Raw genomic sequence first — 21,691 nt, 5'->3', positions numbered from 1 at the left:
TACTATTCATTTCCCTCTCTCTTTGGTACTTTTTTTCCTTTTTCTCTACATTTACCATTTTTTAATCTGCTCATTTTCCTACAATTACATATATTCTTTTATAGACAATGTACAAATAAATAAAAGTTGGTTATTTTCTGATTATTAATTCTGCTGAATTTGGTTTGACTCATTCACTTTGCTTCCTTCATACAATCTTATCAAAGCTTTCTAACACCATTTCAAAAAAACTAAAAACCAAAGAAAAAAGAAATTTTAAAAGAGAAAAATTAGGATAATTGAATTCAGAGTAAGATATGAGTAAAAATAAATATTTTTAATAAGAAAAAACATTCTAAAATCCAAATTCACAAAGTAAATACATGATGAGTTGAATATTAATTTTACAAAATAATTTTTCCTTTTCTAAAAAATGTAACATAGGCCAGCCCTGGTGGCCTAGTGGTTAAGTTTGGCACGCTCCAGTTTGGTGGCCTGGCTTGGATTCCTGGGCACAGACCTACACCACTCATCTGTCAGTGGCCATGCTGTGGTGGTGGCTCATATACAAAAAGAGAAAGATTGGCAGTGGATGTTAGCTCAGGGCAAATCTTCCTCAGCAAAAAAAAAAAAAAAAAAAAAATTAAAAACAAACAAAAATGTAACATAAGTATTTTCCTTAAATAATTTCTTTAGTATATTTAGAATATAATTGTATTTACATGCGTTGTTTCTAGAATAATTCTATATCCTTACTTATCCAGAATTCACCTATCAATTATCATATAAATGGTATTTGTTATATCCAAACACTGAGAGCTCAGTTATCTAGCCCTTAGTATAAAACAGTTCATTGATAGCATTTTAGTTGGTCAGAAAAAGGTATTTAAAAATTGTATGTATAGTGACGTGCTCTGAGTGAGATGTGTACACTATATGTGGGAACACAAAGGAGAAAAGCTAACCCAAATTAAGGGAGCAATAACTGCCTAAACATAGTCCTTAAGAAATGAGCAATTAAGAGGGTGAAGCAATAGAAAGGGTAGGAGAATTCAAAGCAGCGAGTCCAGCGTGTGGGAAGGAGTATAGTATAGCTCTATGACTGGAAAAAACCATGTGGTAGGTGGGGAGGCATAAGAAGTTCATGATGATGAGCAGCTAGGTTGATGGTATTTCCAAAACATATTTGGAAACCATGTATGTCTGTCTATCATGAGTCTAAGCCACCATCGTCATCCCTCCCTGGCTAGCGTTAGTAGACCTGGTCACCCTTTTCTACAGTTAACTAACTGTTAATCCACTTTCCATAGAACTGCCAAAGCGATATTTTAATATTGGAAATCAGATCATGTCACTCCTCTACTTAAACCTTCCTATTTCACATTAAACATAGAATAAAATCCTTCTCGAGCCATATGATCTGGACCCTGCTTACCCCTCTGATCTCATGCCATGCTGTTTTCTTCCTCATTCATGTGTCCTGTCACACTGACCTTCCTTCTGTTCCTGATCGTGTGAAGGTTGTCACTGAATTAGCACCTTTTTATGATAGCCGTTTTCTCTGACTGTTCCAGATTCTCACATGTTGGCTCCTTGTCATTTATGCCTCAGTTTACAGGTTATCTCTTCAGTGAGGGCTTGCCTTCATACATCCAGTCTAGTTATCTTTTTATTAATTTTAACTTAATTTAAAGCTAGAGCATATGGTATATATGATACAGATTCTCTGAAATCTGTTGAGGCTTGACTCACCTTGGGCATAGTCAGTTTTCATAAATGTTCTAATGTACTTGAAAAATAATGAGTGTTCTACAATTTTTAGGAGTAGAGGCCATTTTACAGTAAGATAGTGAGTAATGACAAGTGAGGAATATAATTAGTGAATGTGATTTTTTTATTATTAATATTAATTATTGTTCTGTGCTATATTTGACCTTAAACTAAATAATTCCATATTGCTTTTCTTTTTCAATTCTTACGCTTTCTTTTTATCTTTGCCCTATGTCTACTCTCAAACTATCAGTTCTCCCTTCTTGTTACTGTGTCAAAATGTCTGCTTTTGGGGCACCCCTCCTCCCAGTCTACAATTAACTATTTCTTAGATGTGATAGCCTGAGAAACCAAATTACCAGATTTGATAGAACTAAATTAATAATAGATACAAAAACATAAACTACAATAATCAAAACAACATGTTCTAGTCAAGGAACTGAAGTTCAATGGAACAAAATAGAGCTTCCAAAAATAGACATATTACATATGAGAATATAGGATAAAAGCGGTATTTTAAATCACTGGGAAAAGGCTATCTTATTCAAGATGTGATGTTAGGATAGCTAGCTAATTGTTATAATATAAATTAATGTAGGTCCCTATTTCACGTCTTAAAGTGAAATAAAATACAAATAAATTACATGTATTTGTTTGGAATAAAGATAAATTTATAAGTGAAACTACAGAACTTAGAAGATAATATAAGTAAGTAGTTTTATAATCTTGGAATGGAGAAGGACCATTTTGTAAGTCTAATATCAAAGCCAAAAGTTATTAAGGAAATTGATATATTTGGCTACTTAAAACTGAAGTTTTTGTACATCTAAAAAAACAACAAATAACAAAGTTCAGGAACAGATAATTCACAAAACATGAAATACAAACCACAAATGAAAAGTAGTTCATCCTCACTAGTTAGTAATCAATGAAATTCCATTTAAAATGCAATAGCATTTTTACCTATTAGATTATCTAAGATTAAAAATAATGAAAATTCCTAATATTGTTTAGAAAACAGACATTGTCATATATTTGATGAGGATGAAAATGGGTTGAATCTCCATAGCAATCTGTATCAGATTTTAAAATATTCATGCACTATTTACTTAGAACTTTAACTGAAAGAAATAATTGAGCACATATGCAAAAAAAAAGTTCAATTGTATAGTTGTTCATAATAGCAAAAGAAAGCCCCCACAAGTTATGTCTAAAAATAGAGAACTTAAATATTGGCTAGGTAAATATTGGTAAATCCATACAGTGGAATGGTATACATCATCAAAAATATTGCAATATAGGTCTCTATATATTGCCATGGACATACATTTTGTTGTCATATTACAGTGAAAAACAGATCATGTTATGAAACATATAAAATATAATTTTATATGTGTATATATGCATTAGCAAAAGTCTGGAATTATGGACCCCAAGATGTTTATATGGTCATCTAACTGAAGATGGTCATTATCTTTGATTAGTGAGATCATGGAATTCTTTCATTTGCTACTTTCTGCTCTGAAAATAGTTTCTCATTAAAAATCAAGGGGAAAACGCCAACCCACAACTCTTTTTCTCTTTTGAGGGGGAAAAATTATCTGCTTGAAAATCCAAACAAGTGATACATGTTAACATGAGGATAAGGATACTGACTTTGCTTTGGCTGTTTGGAGGTCTTTTGTGCTTACTTTCTGGTTTTTGGCCATGTTCAATGTTGCCAGGATAGTGACTTTGTATAATAGAATAATCTTCATGTAACTTTGCTAAAGATGAAGGAATTTACAATTTCTTAACTTGTATCTCACTCAGGAATCAGAATATCTCCAATCTCTTAATTGGTTTTTTAACTCACTGAGCTATGATTTTTTTTCATAGTTTTTAGCAATTTGAGTTTATTTCTTCATTTTTCCCATCATATTTGAGAAAGACCAAAAAGATCACTTCTACTTTTAGGGAAAATATCTTAGACATATCACTGTTAATTGTCGTTCTTGTCATCATTTTCTAAAAGCAAGAAGGCTTTTGGCCTATGATTCATGAATTCTAGAACTCTGGGTTCACTACTAAGTTGTGTGTATGTCTTTGTATATAATTAGTTATGTAAAGGGCTTTAAAAACATTTATCAAAGCAATGTGTGTTAACTATAAAAAATTCAAATAATGTGAAAGTATAAAGTAAAAAAGTGGAAAGCCTCCATCTCCAAATTTGGGCTTTGTTAACTAATGCTGGAGTCACATGCTCAAGTCAGCTAGAACATGATGTCGTTTGACGTATACAGAAAAAGCGCCTGCCACAGGATTCATTGCCTTTTACTAATGCTTGAAACTCCACATTAGAGATAATTTATTTGGTTACAAATTTTTTTTTTTTAAACAATCCTTTCCAGTCATTCAGCTGTCTGTGCACGGGATTTGATAACAGGTTTTAACAAAAGGGAAAGTACAAACACTGCACAGTGTCTGAGCAGCCATTCTGTAGGGAGTGCCAGGGCAGATCCTGGGGTGTGCCCGAGGTTGGAAGAAGGGGTGGAGGTTTAAAGGCTGAAAGATACACTGCAGGTAGATGTTGCTTAGGAACAGCATTAATATGAACAATGTTGTCTATGCTTTTTCATCTTACACTTTGCCATAAGTAGTCACTACATTTCCTCTGGAAGCGTCATTTTCTCCTTTACTTTTCAAGCAAATACAATGTTATTTTATGTTGATGTGAGTTCAGAAATTAAAGTTATTAATTTCCTTTTGAAAATGGAACTCAGCTCTGTTTACATAGATGGGTAGGGAAGAGGGGAAGAAGAGCCATGATATTGCTCAATTTAAAGGATTATATACAGTGGGTCTCACAACATGAAAGTAAAAGCTGCAAGTTTTCCCTGCGTCGTGTTTAGTGTCAGTGGTTGGTTTTCCCTCTTCCAAATTTATCCTTCCAAATGCTGTTTTAGCAACACATAATCACTCTGAGAAGGTCTGTTCTCCAAAAGAAGCAGCAGCAGTGTTTAAGTTTACATGACCCCAGTTTCATGACAGCAGTAGCAAATCAGATATCTTATCCAAGGAAAAGCATTTTTGGCTTAGAATTCAATCACTTTCTTGGTGGGAGTCAACAGCTTTTTTCAGCTCTAACACTACTGCAGAAGACTGGCTGCAGTGAATCTTTCAGAAAGTATAAACACAATTGGTATTTATAGCATTGTTAACATTTGTTAAATAGTTGGGGGAATGGTCTGTAAGCCTGTTTTAAGCAGGTAGGGCAGGAATCTTTGTTGTGACTGCAGTGAGATTTAAGAGTAGGACAACATGATTACGATGTTTGTGGCAACAGAGTAAATTAGAAGTGTTGAATACAATAAGTTAAGATTTCATGCAGCCACAATTCAAAGTGTTACAAAAATAATCCTGAAGCATCTTTGGCCAGAAGCATGTTACACAGATGGCATATTTGACACAGTGCAGGGCAGGAACTGTACAATGAAAAGCCAAATAAACAGTAAAGATTAGTCAAGTTTTAATTGAAAACCTACATAAAAAATACCTTGAAATTATGCCAGACTTTCTTGTATATCAAAACCACAATAATCAGTTTCCCTTAGTCAATTAAATGAACATCAGAGTTGTCAGTTAAGCTAATCTTTGTATTTTGCTAGTTATTATGCCTATTGCAGACTTATTACTTAAATAGGTGTAGTAAATTATACATTCAAGGACATAAAGCAAAGTATTAACATTTTTATGATTTTTTTTTTCCCTATTGATTACCCAAGGAATCCTGAGCCATTCTACTATGCTGATGACTTGTCAGGAACCCCTGCTTCCTGCAGGCACCATCTTTATTTTAAATTGAGAGTGTGAAAAGTAGTCTCAAATCAAGTGACTGAATGTTAAACTAAATACAATCTTCTAGAAACATTAAGATAAAAAAATTGCATAGACTTGAAAAATCTGTATAAGATTGTAAGTATTACAGATTTCTAAATGTTCAGAATGTCAACTTTGTTTTATTTCTAACAAAAATGAGGAAGTTTACTCAGAACCACTGTTTTTAGTTTTCATTATTGGTGCAAAGAAGCAACTGAAATTCTGTTAGTATTTGGGAAACACTTGCGTCAAGTGCAAATTTTTAAAATGTTAAATATTATTAAACTATGTTATAACAGTAAATTTGTTGTCTTACTTCTCTGTCTCCCTGCCAGTACTGTGTAATTGGAGTGCGTGTGTGTGTGTGTGTGTGTATTGTTTTTCAGGCTCTAAGTTTCTTGAGGGCAAGGATCATGTCATCTGACTCCTCACTGTACTTCATTTTAGTGTTCTTATACAGTGGATGCTCACAAATATTCTTGAAAAAAATAGACTAAATGATTCTTACCAAATGAATGTCCAAATGACTACTTCTTTCCATGACATAGTTTAAACATATTTGTCTGGTTTTGAGAAATATTTAACCTTCTGAATGCAGTAAATTAACTCTCCTTTTTTTAAGAACTTTTCACTATGTTTTCACTATATTTGCCTCAGTATTGGCAACCTCTTTGAAGCAACATTCCACTTATTTTTTTAGGCAGGCTGCTTTATCTACTCATTTCCAGTAGCTAGAGATGGAGGTGTTTTGAATGAGCACATCAATGTTCTAGACAGAGATACTGTTTGAAATTATCCATGAACACAGTGCCGCTGAACATTATTGAGTGACATTTGTTTCTGTTGGTTGTGTCTGCTCTGACTAGCTGGTTTCTTTCAGATTGGCAGCTGGGATTATGCTACAGTGGATGGACAGCTACAAGAAGTGAAGATTGTAGTGAGGCTGGGCTGGGCCTCACTTTAATGTGCCTGGAATGTATGGGCTCAGTTAAAGGCACTAATGGGAAATCTATGCATCTTTTCACAATTTATAATTATGTTTTACTTTAGTAACTTCCATAATATTATTCAGTAGATACATAAGTAGAAATACTCCTTTCCCTCCCTAATATTCCCTCTCCCCTGATTTCTTATCACTGCATTCTTTTTTTTAAAAAAGGTTTACTTTATTTAGCAAGCTACTCTTTCTCTTTATGTACTCCATAACATCATGACATGTATATGCCTCCAGATACCTGATGCATTGTAAAAAAAAACATAATGTTCACTTACAAAATGTGTATACCTTTCTAAATATTTAATAATAAATGATGGTAAAATGTTGCTAAAACTAATGGCCCCTTGAAATCAGATAGAAATAAGTTAGAAAATAAGCTTAAAATAACAAAATTAACTTTGTAGAAAAGTCAGTTTATTTCACCATTTTTGACCAGTTTCTCAGTTGGAGTTGTTCCTAGATGGTTAAAAAATATTTCTGGCTACTATGTTAATGGAAAAATTAAACTTCATAAAGCTATATCAAATACTTGCAGATTTTTCTTTAGATTTTTATATTTTCTTGTTTTTTTTTCAAAATGGAAATTTTTTATTATACTGTATTGTTAAAGTAATACATGCTTTGTGTAAAATGTCAAACAGTATAAAAGTGAAGAAAGTATTAATTTTTATTCTGCCAATCTTTTTATCCACTTCTCACCAGAGATAACAGCTGATAATAGTTGGTACATAGCCTTCCAAATTTGTACACGTGTATTCGTGTATGTGTATGTGTGTACTCACATAACACATGTAAGTATATGTGTGTGATTATATATTTTTAATTTTTTTACTTAAATGAGATCATATACTTTATTCTTTGGTAATTAGGAGTTTTTCTTTCATCAATAGCTTATAGACTAGTTTCCATGTCAGATATATTCAGCTCAACTCACTCATTTTAATAATTGCCTTGTATTCCATTATCGTATTTTTTCCCTCCTAATTTTGACTGTTATAGAGTACTATAATAACCATTTTTGTATCTAAATCTTTTTGCATTCATCTGATACTTTCCTTATGAAAATATGTAAAGGTGGAATCAATAGCTCGATCTTTATTTGAAAGCATAAAAATTTGACTCAACTAAATTCCTGTTTTTCTCTATGTCTAATTTCTCAAAAGAGTTCGAATTTACATAGAATTACTTCTGTCCAGTTTAACTTATTTCTTCACCATATTCCTCTTCTATGTGGGTAATTTGGCCTATTTTGCTTATTAAATATCAGGTCTATATTTTTGAACATTTATCTGATTGAATTTTAAATATTCCATATGCTAGTATATCCATGACATTTTTTTTGTTTTTTGTGAGGGAGATCAGCCCTGAGCTAACATCTGATGCCAATCCTCCTCTTTTTTTTTTTTTTTTTTGCTGAGGAAGATTGGTCCTGAGCTAACATCTATGCCCATCTTCCTCTACTTTATATGGGACGCCATCACAGCATGGCCTGATGAGCAGTGCTTCGGTGCGCGCCCAGGATCCAAACCTGTGAACCCTGGGCCGCCGCAGTGGAACGCGTGCACTTAACTGCTTGTGCCACTGGGCCGGCCCCATCCATGACGTATTTTTACTGAGAGCCTATTTTTCTTTTACATTTATGCTTTACAGAGTTTGAATTCTATATTTTTTATTTCTAGGGTACTTGAATATTTACATTTCAATCTTAAAAGATTCTTTTTAAATAATTTGTTAGGTTCATTATGCTACTTTTTAAAATTTTGTGCATTTATTGCTCTGACTACTAAAAAGTAACTCTGTGTTTCATTTTTTAGGTTAGGAAGGAGTCTGGTTTCTCAATGTTTCTTTTTTTTTTTTTTTTTTTTAACCAGCCAGAGATGTTGTCCAAACAAGACCATATGTATTATATAGATAATTTTCTCTTTTGGAATCTTGATCCAATTTTTATCAAGTACATTTACTTGTCATGGGTCCTCTTTTGGCCTTAGTACTTAATATTATCAGGAGTTTTGTTCTTTAGGAATTAAGAACAAACTTAAACGTGTAATAATTAAGTAGTCTTTTGATTAGTATGCTTTTTAATTTGTTGATACCAAAGCTAGATTTTAACAGTGGCCCCGAAGAACACTGAGGCTGGTCAACTAGACAGTCAGTAAACTTTGAGTGAAAACCTGTCAAATATCCAGCAAGTTGTTCTCCAACTGAAGCTCAAATGTGTGAAGGGCAAGAGGAAACCTGGCACAAGTAACGATGGGATATGTAACACAGTAGAAATCACTGGATAGTCTTAATGTGACTTTCTTTAAATATTGAAAAGTGTGTTACTTCTGAAATCCAAAAAATGAACTCTTGTTTGGATTTTAAACATCTCTTAGCAAAGAGTTACTCTAGAATCTTAAAAGAGCTTTGTAGAACTTAATTTTGGTAATGTCAGAAAATTTTAATATGTTAATAAATGGCATGTTTTTTCTTAATAAATTATTTTTTTCAATTTCTCTATCCCAATTTTATAGTGCTTTTAGATGTAAATATATAAGGGATAAAGGGCAATTTCAGTGTTGTGTGCTTAAAAAAAAGCAGTGTACATACGTGTTTACCTTAATTGCATCCATATGTTTAAGCTATTTCTCCCCTAAACCTACCTTAAAAAGTAATTTTACAACTTTATTGTTGATTATTAAGCTTTATACTGAGTTAACTTGTTTCTTCTGTTAGATTAAAAAGGCTAGGTCAGAGAGACTAAAATAGTCATTGTTAACTTGAAGCCAAATACTACATTGTCACTAAACCAAGTCTATTTTCCTCTCCTTTTCTTTCTTTCTTTTTTCCTTTCATTCTATCTAATGTGTGCATCTATATTCTCTCTATATATACTGTCTCTTTATGTATATATATCCATAAAATCATGCAAGTATGCAATAGTTGGCATGGAAAATAATAGAATACACAGCTTGTTGAAAATCTTTTCATAATATTTCCATTTGGAAATCCATTAATAAATTCTTTAGGTAATATTTGACATACTGTTTATAAAATATAAATATGTGGTTTTACTGGAATGTCCGAAGTATCTGCATAGTCTTTTTTATTACTAGGTATTTCAACATCTGGAATGCTGCCTGCTGAATTCAGGTTTTATTATAGAAAGTAGTAACAGGCTATTTACAGAAATAATTGGGAATTGATGAATAAGAATGTTAAATAACAAAATAAAATTCTTAGTAGAAATGTTTAGTAGAATGTTTTATTCAATGGTGGGCTGCTCTATAATAATGGTAGGAGTGTATCATCTGTTAGCTGCATCCCAGCTGAATTATGTTGACTTGGAAGGTGATTCATTCGTTCAGAAAATATTTATTGAGCACCTACTATGTGTCAGCCCCCTACAAGCACAGAAATACTTGGCACTCTCTGGTCTCAAGGAGACTTACAGTCTAATTGATAGGACAGAAATTAAATTAGTAATTAGAATATTAGATAAGTAGCTAGTAGGAGTATGTGCACATTGCTTCAAGAGCAACAGGGAGTGATAGCAACAGTCTGGATGAGATCAAGAGAGATTTTTCCAGAGGACAGAGATGGCTGAGCTAAGTCTTAAAGAATGAGAAGGAGGCAATCACATAGAGAAAGAGAATAGAAAAAATAGGAAAAGAAAACAACATATACAAAGCCAATATGACACATTACATCTCCCATTATAGAGTATGAAAGGGACAGTGGCATGGGATGAGACTGGAAACATAGGTAGGAACTAAATTACTGTTATTATTAATCTTAATTATGAGTAGTTGGTAACATTTGTTAAATGCTTACTTATCCTCAGCCAGACACTATGTTAAGTCTTTTATGTATATGCTGTAATCATAACATCAAACACTTACTGATGGCTTACTATAGGTCAAGAACTGTTCTAAGTGTTTTATATTATCTCATTTAATCTTTACAACAACCCAGTAAAATACCCACTATTATTATCACCATTTTTCGTTGAGAAAACTAAAGCACAAAAGGTTAAGTAACTTGCCCAAAGTCACTCAGCTAATATGTGATAAAGCTAAGATTTGAACAGAGGCAGTCTGATTCTGGTGTCTGCCCACTTAACCCCGTGCCATGGTGTCAGCCCCTGATAAGAAATTTGGATAGAAGGATTTTAACTAGAGAAGTTACATAGTCAAATTTGCAACTTTAGGATTGAAATCTCCTTGCAAGTCCGGGTGTGTTTAACCCCTCCAAAGAACAATGAAGGCTGCTGGCTAATGTTTATAATTTTTGGTCATTGTAGGACATTTTTGTTCTCAGTATAGTTTTGCAGCAGAGGTAAAGAAATAAACTGCTTAAAGGCAGGAACACTTTCTGTTTTTCACTGATTCCTTCTAGTACATTGCCTAGGTTAAGTCCCCTTTAAGATAACCTGAGGCCAAATGTGTTAATAATTATTGAAATCAACTAATGGGTACATGGGGATTCATTATCCTATTCCATAATAAAAATTTAACATAAACAAATTTTAAAAACATATCACCTGGAACCAGAACTCTGGCAAAGGAGAGTTCATTAAAAAACTGTTTAGGCATTTCGTAGAGTTCATTAAGCTACCCTGTTACCAATCCACCTTCCTGAAGTTTATACCTGTATGTTTCCTGTGATTTCAAACCTCAGTTATGCCTCTAAATTTTCTATTGCTCTATACAGAAGGCTGAAGGGAAAAGTTATAAACAAAATTACTTGAGGGGTTTTTCAAATCACACATATTCCCTCAGGATTTCTCACTTGGTCCTAAGAATCACTGCTATAATGAGATGCTGGAGTGTTGTCATCTCTCTCAGGTGTGTTGGGGGCTGAAGAAATGAGAATTACTGCCTTCAGTGACATCTTTCAGAACTTTCCTGAAAGACTCTTTCAGTCTCTTTGTAATAGCAGATAACAGCCTTTACTTATCACTCCCCATCCTCCCTCTCCCCCCTATTTTGTCCTTATCAAGAACTGTGTTCATCTCTTGAGCTTGATTTTGTCCCCAGAACAACCCTACATGAAGCATAAGAGTCTGGGCGAGCTTGCAATATAATAGGTACTTAGTAAACTCTTTTGTTGTATGAATACTATATGCAAGGTACTGTTCTACCTGCTGCATACCACTAAAATATATGATGTTCTGACCCTTATCATATAGTTGCAGAGATAGACTAGTAATTTATTAAAAGTTAAATAACATTACAAGGAAGCCTGAATCAAGTGTGTAATCAGCAGTATGAACAAGCTGTGAGATTTGGGAAATATTACACCCGACAAGGTGGCACTCAGGCAGGGTTTTCTAGAGAGGAGTAAGACTTAGAAAATTGAAGATGAGAGTAACCGTTCTAGGAGGGGCAGTGGCATGAGAGAAAATGTAAGGCAGAAATGGCTGGTTATATTTGTGTAAGAAAACTAGCCTGACTGAAAAGGAACGCTGTATAAGGGAATTGGATGAGGGAATAAAAGTTAGAGAGGTAGGAGGACCTTTATTGCCTAGCATTAGACCTTTGTCTTTTAAGTACTGGGGATCAATTGAAGACATTTGATCAGGGGAATATTGCATAAAGGAGAGTTTGGGAAAACTCAATTCTGTAGGATATGCTGAAGGAAGAAATTAAATGGAGAAAAACAGTAAAGAGACTATTACAATCCTCAATACCTGAAATTCCAAGGGACCTGGATTCAGAAAGGAGTGATGAATAGGAAACTCTGTAAAAGAAGTGATGGGTTTAGTGACTGATTATATATTGAAAGAAAGAGATAAAATTTACAAATGTCAGTAAGATTCTGAGCATAAAAAAAAATCAAAAGAGGGGTCTAACCCTTGACTGAGGATTGCTAGAATAAAATTAATTTTTCCAGATTTTTGATATGTTAATTTTAAGCATGCTGAGACATACACGTAGTATACATAGATGGCCATCAGGCAAAGGTGTAAATGGACACCTCATAGAAATCAACAATCCTCTAGTTTTAGATTTGGAAATCCTTCAAATAGAAGTGAGGTTTGAACTCATGACAGTAGAAAAAATTTCCAGGACAGAAAGTTTCGATGGAGAAAATTGGAGTGCGAAAAGAGAATTTGCAATGATGAGTTCATTTATGGATGAGAAAGAAGCATAGAAGTTACCCAAGACAGAGAATAAAGGAGTAGGTTAGAGAACCAGGCTAATGTAAGGCCATGGAAGCCACCAAAGAGAGAATGTTGGAGAAACTAGGTTTTGATCAACAATGAAAATTGCTTCAGAGATCAAGAGGAATGAAAAATGGCAGGTGAGTTTTAGAAACAATGAGAAAAATCTAGAATTATCAGCTATATCAAGTGTGACTATAAAGATTTGAGATTATAGTCATTACCTTAAAATCTTACCATAATTTTCACAGTTGAAAATTATGTATTTCTATTATGTATTTTTATTACCAACAACTAAAGGTTAGTCAAGAAATAAAGCATTTGTGTCTAAGAATTCTACAATCTTTTTAGATGTCTTAAGGACTTGGAAAGAAAATTATTATTTAACATATGTGGGAAAATATAGCTTTTATTCTGTCATTGAGACAGAATAATCAGACCAACAATATTACCTGACTTGAAAAAGCCTTTTCCTCAGAGAGGTCAGTAATGTGCAAATTCTATTAAAATTTTAAGACTTTTAAAAGTGTTAAAAAGAGGAGATTGGTATTTTTGAAAGTTGTCTTATCATCCATATCCTTTTCATTTCAAAACAATGTTAAGTGCAAAGCAGGATGTGTAGTATTAAGACTAGTTACATTAAATTTATATCTATAATAAAGATTTATAGGTAGTAATGTCATTATTCTTAGTTTCTCTATAGTAGTTGGTATTATTGACCATTGTCTCTCTGGAACTCGCATCTTATGGCTCCATATCACCTTATCCTGCTCTCCCACCCTTGACTCCCCCTCCTCTGTCTTCTTCATTACTTCTTTATGTCATACCCTAAATACGAGTATTTCCCCAAGGTTCAGCTCTAGGTCCTTTTGTGTGTATGTCCATGTATTTTCTTCCTGGAGCTTAACCAGGGGGTTACAAACTGTGCTCCAGAGTCCTCAGATTTCTCAGAATTGTCTCAGGAGCTGCTGAGGAAGCTTATTAAGGATGGCTTGCCCCCCTTTAAAGTAGAACAGCCCTATCTCTATGTTTTTTATGTATTGAGGTTTCATGTAAGATTTCATTTGAAAAAGGAAGTCATTTCTGCTGCTTAAAAATATGCACATATATACAATGAGAGGGAAAGATCAAAAACCATTGACAAATTTCTCTTGTATAAATGACACCCAATCAACACCTCTGATCTTTCATCTGAGAGCCAGTCTTGGGTTTTCTTTTGTGCATTGGACATCTCAACCTGGACAGATGGCTGTCACTATCACTTCAGATTCCACATCTGACATAAAATTTACTGTCTTTTTCCTGCCAAACTACTTCTTCCTAACAGAAACTTGTATTTCCATTCATTGCTTTACTACTTTCTGAAATATGCAAGTTCAAAAGGAAAGAATTAGTTTTGTCTTTTCTGTTTTCTTCATTGCTCAAAGTTATCAGTCCGTAAGACCTGTTGATTTTTCCTTAGGTCATGGTTCACATATACATCCCTTTCTTTCAAATACCACAGCTTCCATAAGGATTGAGGTATGCAATCCCTTATGTTTCGGACTCTTCTCTGAAACTCCAAAGAGGTCTCTGTCTCTAGGCACTTGGCCCTGTGGTATATTTTGAAATCCTGAGCCAGATTTCAGTTTCCTAAGATAGTGTGTTCATCATTATCATCATCAACTCCTCAAGCATTTCTTCCTTCCGTGTTTTAGCTGTGTCAGATGGGGATCACGCTGAGCCCTAAACCTAATAATAATACAGCCTTTTATTTAGTGCTTTGTATGTGCTAGGTGCTGTGCTAAGCACTTTATTATTTTATTTAATTTTCCAAACGATTCTATGAGCTAGGCTTTATTATTAATTGTGTTTTATAGATGGGGAAACAGAGATTAAGCTACTTGTCCAAAGTCACACAGCAGACAAATGGGAAAGTCAGGATTAGCACTCTGAACCATCTGACACCATAGGTCAAGCGCAGAAGCTATTTGTTCCCCCTCCCCTCCTTTTAATGGAGGAAAAGGCATGTGGGCAGCAGTCAAGAGAAAGGGGACTGGCTTTGCTAACTGTTCTTAAAACAGACTTAAGGTTCACATTCATAAAGTCAGTCCATAAATCCATGTATAATAAAATAGCAGTGCTCCTACTTCCTTCTTTGTGACTACCTCTAGGCCTCAAATGGCCATTTTGCGATATTTTTTCTTCCTCAAGATTGTCCTCAATGTTGATCATAAATTGATTTCACCTCATAAAAAATATTTTAGGTGCTGTTCTGAAATGATCCCAGTCTCTATTCCTCACTTTCTTTGGCTTCTTTTCTTGTTTCTAAAGTCTGGGGCCAGCCTTATCTCCCACTATATAAAACCAGCCCTTGCCTACCATGCTGCTCTGTTAATTGTATCTGAGCATACTTTGTTCACTGTAATAATGATGATGATGATAGAGATACCTTATTAATTCATTCATTAGATTGTAAGCTCATGGTTTTTTGGTGCTCTTTCTTATCCCTAGGCCCTAGCATAGTACCTAACAGATAAGGAGGAAGGATAGCTTAATGATTGAGAGTGTGAGCTTTAGAATCAGACTGCTTGGGTGCAAATTTTGAGTCTGCCATTTAATTACTGTGTGACCTTGGACAAGATATTTAAGTTCTTTTTGCATTATTTTCCTTATCTATGAAATGGATATAGTAAATTAACCACATCATACAGTTTAAAGATTAAATGATATAAGACAGTAAATCACTTAGAAAAGTTCCTGGCAAACAGTAAGTACTAAATAAATATTTGTTATTGTTGTTGTTAGCAGCCCTGAATGAATATTTGTTGGCTTCATGTTGAGGATCTAATCTGTACTAAGTACTTTACTATATTTTTTACATATATATCATTCAATCCTTAGTATAACACTATGAGGTGGGTACTATTATCCATGTTTTACAGCAGAGAAAATTGAAACTTAGAGAGGTTAACTAACTTACCCTAGATCACATAGCTTATAAGTGGTATGCATTCAGCATTTGAATATGGTCTGTTTAACGTCAAAACTCATGCTGCTTCTACCATATCACCTAGCTTTCAGAAAGGTACTTCCCAATCTTTTCTGCCTAAGCAAGTCATGGAGCATTTCTTGAACTTATTGGACTGACTGCATCGAACTGTTATTCAACCATCCAAGTACATTTGCCCTGCTTCCTATATTAGGAATATATTCTTCAAGGGCAGAAATGTTGAGACCTACTACTGCTGTGTACGTAGTTAATGATTATTGAATGCACGAATGAATGAATGCTATCACTGTTTCTTACAAGGTCATTGTAAAGGACTACTAGTGGTATCCTCATCAAATAAAAAAAAGAAATTAATACTGGATAATGATTATATTTCCTTGTTTATGATTTATTAATTGCCTACAGTCCTGCAGAACATATAAAAATTGAAGATCTGTTTTATTAGGGATTAAAAAAATATCATGATGAACATTTATGCTCTTATGAATTTGAGAAATTTTCTTAATCCTTTTAGCCTGAAAGTTAAGAATACTGACTGTTGTGGGGATGTTGAAGTAGCCTTTATATGTCTTTGCTTTCTTCTCTCCCCTCACACATAGTGTAGCATTTATTCATTCACCCAATTTAGGGATCTAACAGTGAAGAAGATAGATACGGTCCTTGCTCTCATGGTACTTGTATTTTAGAGGGAAGAGACAGGCATAAACAAGTAAGCAAATAAAATAATTACAGATAGTGATAGCATCTGGCATTTAGTAGTTCCCCATGATGAGGGAGTTATTGGTGATTGGGAAGTGAGTTTCTGTGCTAGATGTACAGGAAGAGCCATGGTAGAGGGTTGCATGCACACGTTTGGGAAGGGCACACACATATGTTTCTTATGTTTAGTTAGTCCCTAGTTGAACTGTCTCATGCTTGGATGCAACACATGGCTTTTACTTTGTTGTTTAGCTATCTAGGTTCAAAGAGACTGTCAACAATAATGTTCCTCCTATGGCAAAAGTAATAGCATCAAGCCATTTTCATAGGTGCTATGTTTCTTTTTTCCTTCTTTCTATTTCCCAGATGAAATGGGGCCTAGAATCAAAACAGCAATAGGTTTCCTCTATACCTGTAAAAGATTAGCTTTAGTCATCAGGGATGATGCAAGCAGGAAAAAAAATGCAAGAAAACAGAGATGAAGCCAAAAAGGACAATTTCTGATTGTAATAGCTGGTTTCTGTTTCATATCACTGAGCAAGACGAGAAAGTTTTGCAGGGTTTTATAGGAACAGTTTCCACAGTACTAAAAGATGACCTCACCCTCAATGCCCTTGCCAGGTGCTTAGCCCCACTGTGAAAACACAAGATTGATTTTCAACATGAAACAAGCCAGAAGTTTGGAATGACATTTTCAGGTGACAGTTGTTGGTTCTATTGCCTCTAATTAGCACCTCTTAACCCTCAAACTTGCCCATGCCTTTTTCAGGCTGTTGAAGCTCAAATCCGAAGTTTTGGACAGACGCCTTCTCAACTACTCATAGAGCCCCATCCTCCCAGAGGTTCTGCCATGCAAGTGGTAAGTGGTACTTTCACTCTTCTCATTTCTTGCCTCTCTTTAAGACCGTGCTTTACATTCATAAGTCTTTTCTTGTACTTGAGATTCTCCACCACATCTGGACCTGTTCTTCTTATGCAATGTTTGTTAACCTGCTAACAACCAGCAAATATTATTGCCTGCTATCCTGGAGTCTTTAGGAAGGTCAGCATTGCTCCAGAATATTTCATCCCTTTGTATTTTGTGTTGCAGAATTAAAAGGTCCATAATTGTCACATATCCTCACTGTAGGATAAAGACTTCAGACATAGGATTGATAAGTTTTCTGGTTTGCTCCTGTGAGTTTCTAGATTAGTTTTGCTATTGTGTTTATTCTTTACATCCCAATATATTTTTCAATTTGGGAATTTTAAAACTAATCTTAATGCATAGGATACTGTTACTAAGGGTCAGGGACTCAGGGAGAAAAAAATGATGACTTGGTATACCAAACCACTCAAAGCTTAGTGGTATAAAACAGTGATTTCTATTTCTTGTGATTCTGAGGGTTAGCTGGGCATTTCTTCTGCTCTTTTCACCTTGGCTCCCTCATGCACTACTGCGGGGTGGGTTGAAATGGCTTGACCTCTCTTTCTATGTGGTCTTTCATCATCAAAGAAGTTAGCCCAGGCCACTCCCATGGTAGGACCAGTGTTCCAAGAGAACACTTCTACAAGAATTCCTTTTTTTTTTTTTTTTTTGCTGGGAAAGACTGAGCTAACATCTGTTGCCAGTCTTACTCTTTTTTTGCTTGAGGAAGATTAGCCCTGAACATCCATACCAGTCTTCCTCTATTTTGTACGTGGGTCACTGCCACAGCATGGCTGACAAGTGGTGTAGGTCTGCGCCTGGGATCTGAACCCACAAACCCAGGCTGCCAAAGTGGAGTGCACCGAACTTTAACCACTACATCATGAGGCAGCCCCTCTACAAGACTTCTTGAAGCTTGCTTTTGAACTCACGCAACATCATTTAGGCCATATTCTATTAGTCAAAGCAAGTCAGAGGCCAGCCCAGAATCATGAGTAGGGAAATAGACTTGAGCTACAAAATAATGTGGTTGTTTTTTTTTTTTTAAACTATTCTCCCCATCTTTTTTTTTTTGGGGGGAAGATTGGCCCTGAGCTAACATCTGTTGCCAATCTTCCTCCTTTTTTCCTTTTTTCTTCCCAAAGCCCCAGTAGATAGTTGTATGTCATAGTTGTACACCCTTCTAGTTGCTGTCTGTGGGACACCACCTCAGCATGGCTTGATGAGCAGTGCGTAGGTCCGCCCCCAGGATCCAAACTGGGAGAACCCTGGGCCGCCGAAGCGGAGCCCGTGAACTTAACCACTATGCCACCGGGCTGGTCCCTGGTTGTTCTTCTTTAATAGTTCTTGACATTTCAGGTGGGAAATTCTTCAATGATAAAAAAAATTCAGTAACAAATATTGAATTGCATGATAAAAATAATTTCTTTAAGGAACAAACTATAGGCATTATATTTTTTTCTTTAATTGTCCCTCAATAAAACAGGTTGCTCATTACTGTTTTAAATTAAGAACAGGGAATATAAAATCTGTTTCCATAAATATAATGAATAATTTAAGATAGATTCTAATTTCATGCTGTGGCTTAGAGATGGTAGAATTTTGACAGGTACTGAGAAGGAGAGAGTAGCAGCTGAAGGCCAGGAGATAGAAATGTAGCCTTATCTACGTCTAGCTCTCTTTCTCTTTTTTTCTCTCTTCCCATCTCACCTTTTTCTTTGTGTCTTTTCCCCTTTTGCCCTCTTTGTCATCTTCTTTCGTTTTCCCAGCCTTTTTTCCCTTATTTCTCTAGTTATATGACTTAGCAATCATAATAAACCAAAGCATTTTAAAAATTATTTGCATCACCTTTTCCCCTGTGTTTTTAAACTGGTGAAATCAGATTTAAATGAACATAAAGGGTAACTTTAGTGAGCAGGAGACTACACAAAAAGCAAATGTTTAGTAAGAACAATGGAACATAATGCCATAAAATTGTAAGAATGATTTACGTTTGGAGTTTGGAATTAGTTTTGGTAATAGCTTGTCAGTGAGACTCAGTCTGCTGGCTAATGGAAGCACCTCCACTGCTCCATTGACTTTCTACCTGGATCACTGCACAGCCTGGTCACTGGGGCAAAGAGGGAATTCCTACTGCCAAGCCTCTCTCCATGGCCAAAGGATTATTGGTTCATCGAGGCAGATCAGCTTTACTATCCATAGGGTGGGAAGGCTGGGAAGGCACATGTTCATATGAGGAGGGAAGACTGTCTTTCCTATTATCTTTATGCTCTGAATTGAATATCTGAACTCCTTTTCAGACTTGTGCAAATTGTGTTTTTCATCTTACACATATGTGGGTGGGAAAGAAAGGTGTGTTAGAAAGAAACCAGAGTTGTCAACGTGTGCACTTAATCTAGGAAAAGTGAATGTAATTTGGCTAGCAGTTTCCTACTTCTGCTCAGACTTGGCTTGCAAAGACACTTGGGATTAGATGAGGGTTTGTTTCTCTTATCCCTATGTTACCAGTTGTCCTGCTCATTTACAGCTGGTGCCATCACTGTAGACTAGCGCAATATGTTGGGGTGTGCTGCTGCTTATTTCTAGTGCTCCCTGTTCCATACTTATTAGCCAAGGATATGAGGGAGCTCCCAAGAGAGTTTCCTGCTGCTTGCCTGCATTGGGAGCTCTCGGCAAGATAGAATGTGTAGGAACACACTGGGGGACAGCTTGTTGGAAGAAGCAGTGGACAGTTCTGGATATGGTGTCTGTGGCTTTCTGTGGAAAGTGGCTTGTCCTTGCTATGTGGCTAAGAGTTGGCCCACTAGAGTCACTATATAAACAAGACATTCTTCCTACACATTAGAGATTTTTCTGTGTTTTTTTAAGGGTATAAACATTGGAATTATTCAATTTGAGTCTAATTGTATTTACAATATGAGCTGTTAAGCTCAAAAATATGTATTAACTTCCTTTCAGTGAGACTTTATGATGTGTGTTGTACTATGACTTTCTCGGAGTTTATAAATTGACTTTAGTAAATATTATTTTTAAAAAACTACATAATTGAAAAATAAGGCTTGGTACTCTGAAATGACATTCATTTCCTTTTCCCAAGACTCCTTCAAAGCTAGCTTATAGGATATTTTGTTTGTTGTCGCTCATTGTTTCTCATTTTTACTCAATATCACAGACTTCCTTAAACCTGTATAAAAGGTTCTTTGTGTGACAAAGATTACTTATTGATATCTGAGGTTTTAAAAATCAAAGGCCCAAATGTTTATTAATTGTTTTTACTACCATTCAGATGAGTTCCCCCATCAACCATCAGTGCACTCCACCACACACACACACACACACACACACACACAAACATACATGCATATACATGAATATAGCAGAAATTAAAGCCACCTCGTGCTGCGTTAAGTGCATGAGCCATAATATACACCAGGTGTAGTAATTAGCAGGCACACGAAGGCTGCCTATTTGTCTGGTTTTGCTGCTGTTGCTGTATCCCCCTGTGTTTTCACACCATCAGATTGTTGGATTTAATTGAGGCCACATCAGATGAGGCATTACTGACACCTTTAATTGAATGAGCATCCAGGGAGGATTAACTCATAATATTGATTGGCTTTTAGCCACTTGCTCAGAAGGGTGTCTGGGTAGCTTATTAGTTGCCTTTATTTACACCTTTATGCAAAGAGTGCAAATAGGAATTCTTAGTGCAATATGTTTTTCTAAGTACTCTTAATAACTTTTTTAAAAGGACTGATAATAAAAATGCAAATGTATTTAATTTTTTATTAGCAGTTCTGAATAAATATGTGTTAAATATATGTGCATACACATTTACATATACCTGGTGTTTTGAAATATAGCAGTGGGAAAGCAGCCAGAAGCACTTTATCAAAGTGTTTCAATTCTGAATGATACTAATCAGCTATTAGAAAATAGACATGGTAGAAGAGAATTGCTGAAAATGTACAGTGCAATTACTGTATGATAGCATACTACCACAAAGTATAAATAAAGCCAATAAATCAGAGTAGTGTTATGTATGTCTTGGATTATGACATATGGGTTGTAGGAATGTTCTAAATCCTTAGTAGTCTTCAAGATTTATTTTGTTGCTAGTTATTAGAACAGACAGTGTTTTGTTTAACATTTTCAATTACTTTCCGCTTTTCAAAGGAGAAATCAAAAGTCTTGAGCTTTAGTTTTTTTTACCAAGAAGAAGGAGGGGGCATCTAGGTATTTTTCTTTGTCCTTAGCTACAGCAGAAAGCAGTGGCATTTACATTATAATATGGCAGTGTTTATGACTTGGTACACTATATAAATATATTGTTTTTACAAGTAC

At 35.0% G+C, this 21,691-nt stretch overlaps 1 protein-coding gene across 7 annotated transcripts in view; it reads left to right on the top strand.

The window, feature by feature from the left end:
* Positions 1 to 21,691, top strand: part of LRBA (LPS responsive beige-like anchor protein) — a 723,014-nt gene that overhangs the window by 654,071 nt on the left and 47,252 nt on the right. For all 7 annotated transcript variants that reach the window (XM_058550176.1, XM_058550181.1, XM_058550180.1 and 4 more), the window contains one exon: positions 17,210 to 17,299. In XM_058550176.1, coding sequence (XP_058406159.1) covers positions 17,210 to 17,299 — 90 coding nt within the window. The remainder of the gene's footprint in view (positions 1 to 17,209; positions 17,300 to 21,691) is intronic.

The sequence above is a fragment of the Diceros bicornis genome, chromosome 11, assembly GCF_020826845.1.
Source record: "Diceros bicornis minor isolate mBicDic1 chromosome 11, mDicBic1.mat.cur, whole genome shotgun sequence".
NCBI classification, from domain to species: Eukaryota; Metazoa; Chordata; class Mammalia; order Perissodactyla; family Rhinocerotidae; genus Diceros; species Diceros bicornis.
Note: the sequence above shows the minus strand (reverse complement) of the source record. Positions and strands in the feature narration are given on the sequence as shown.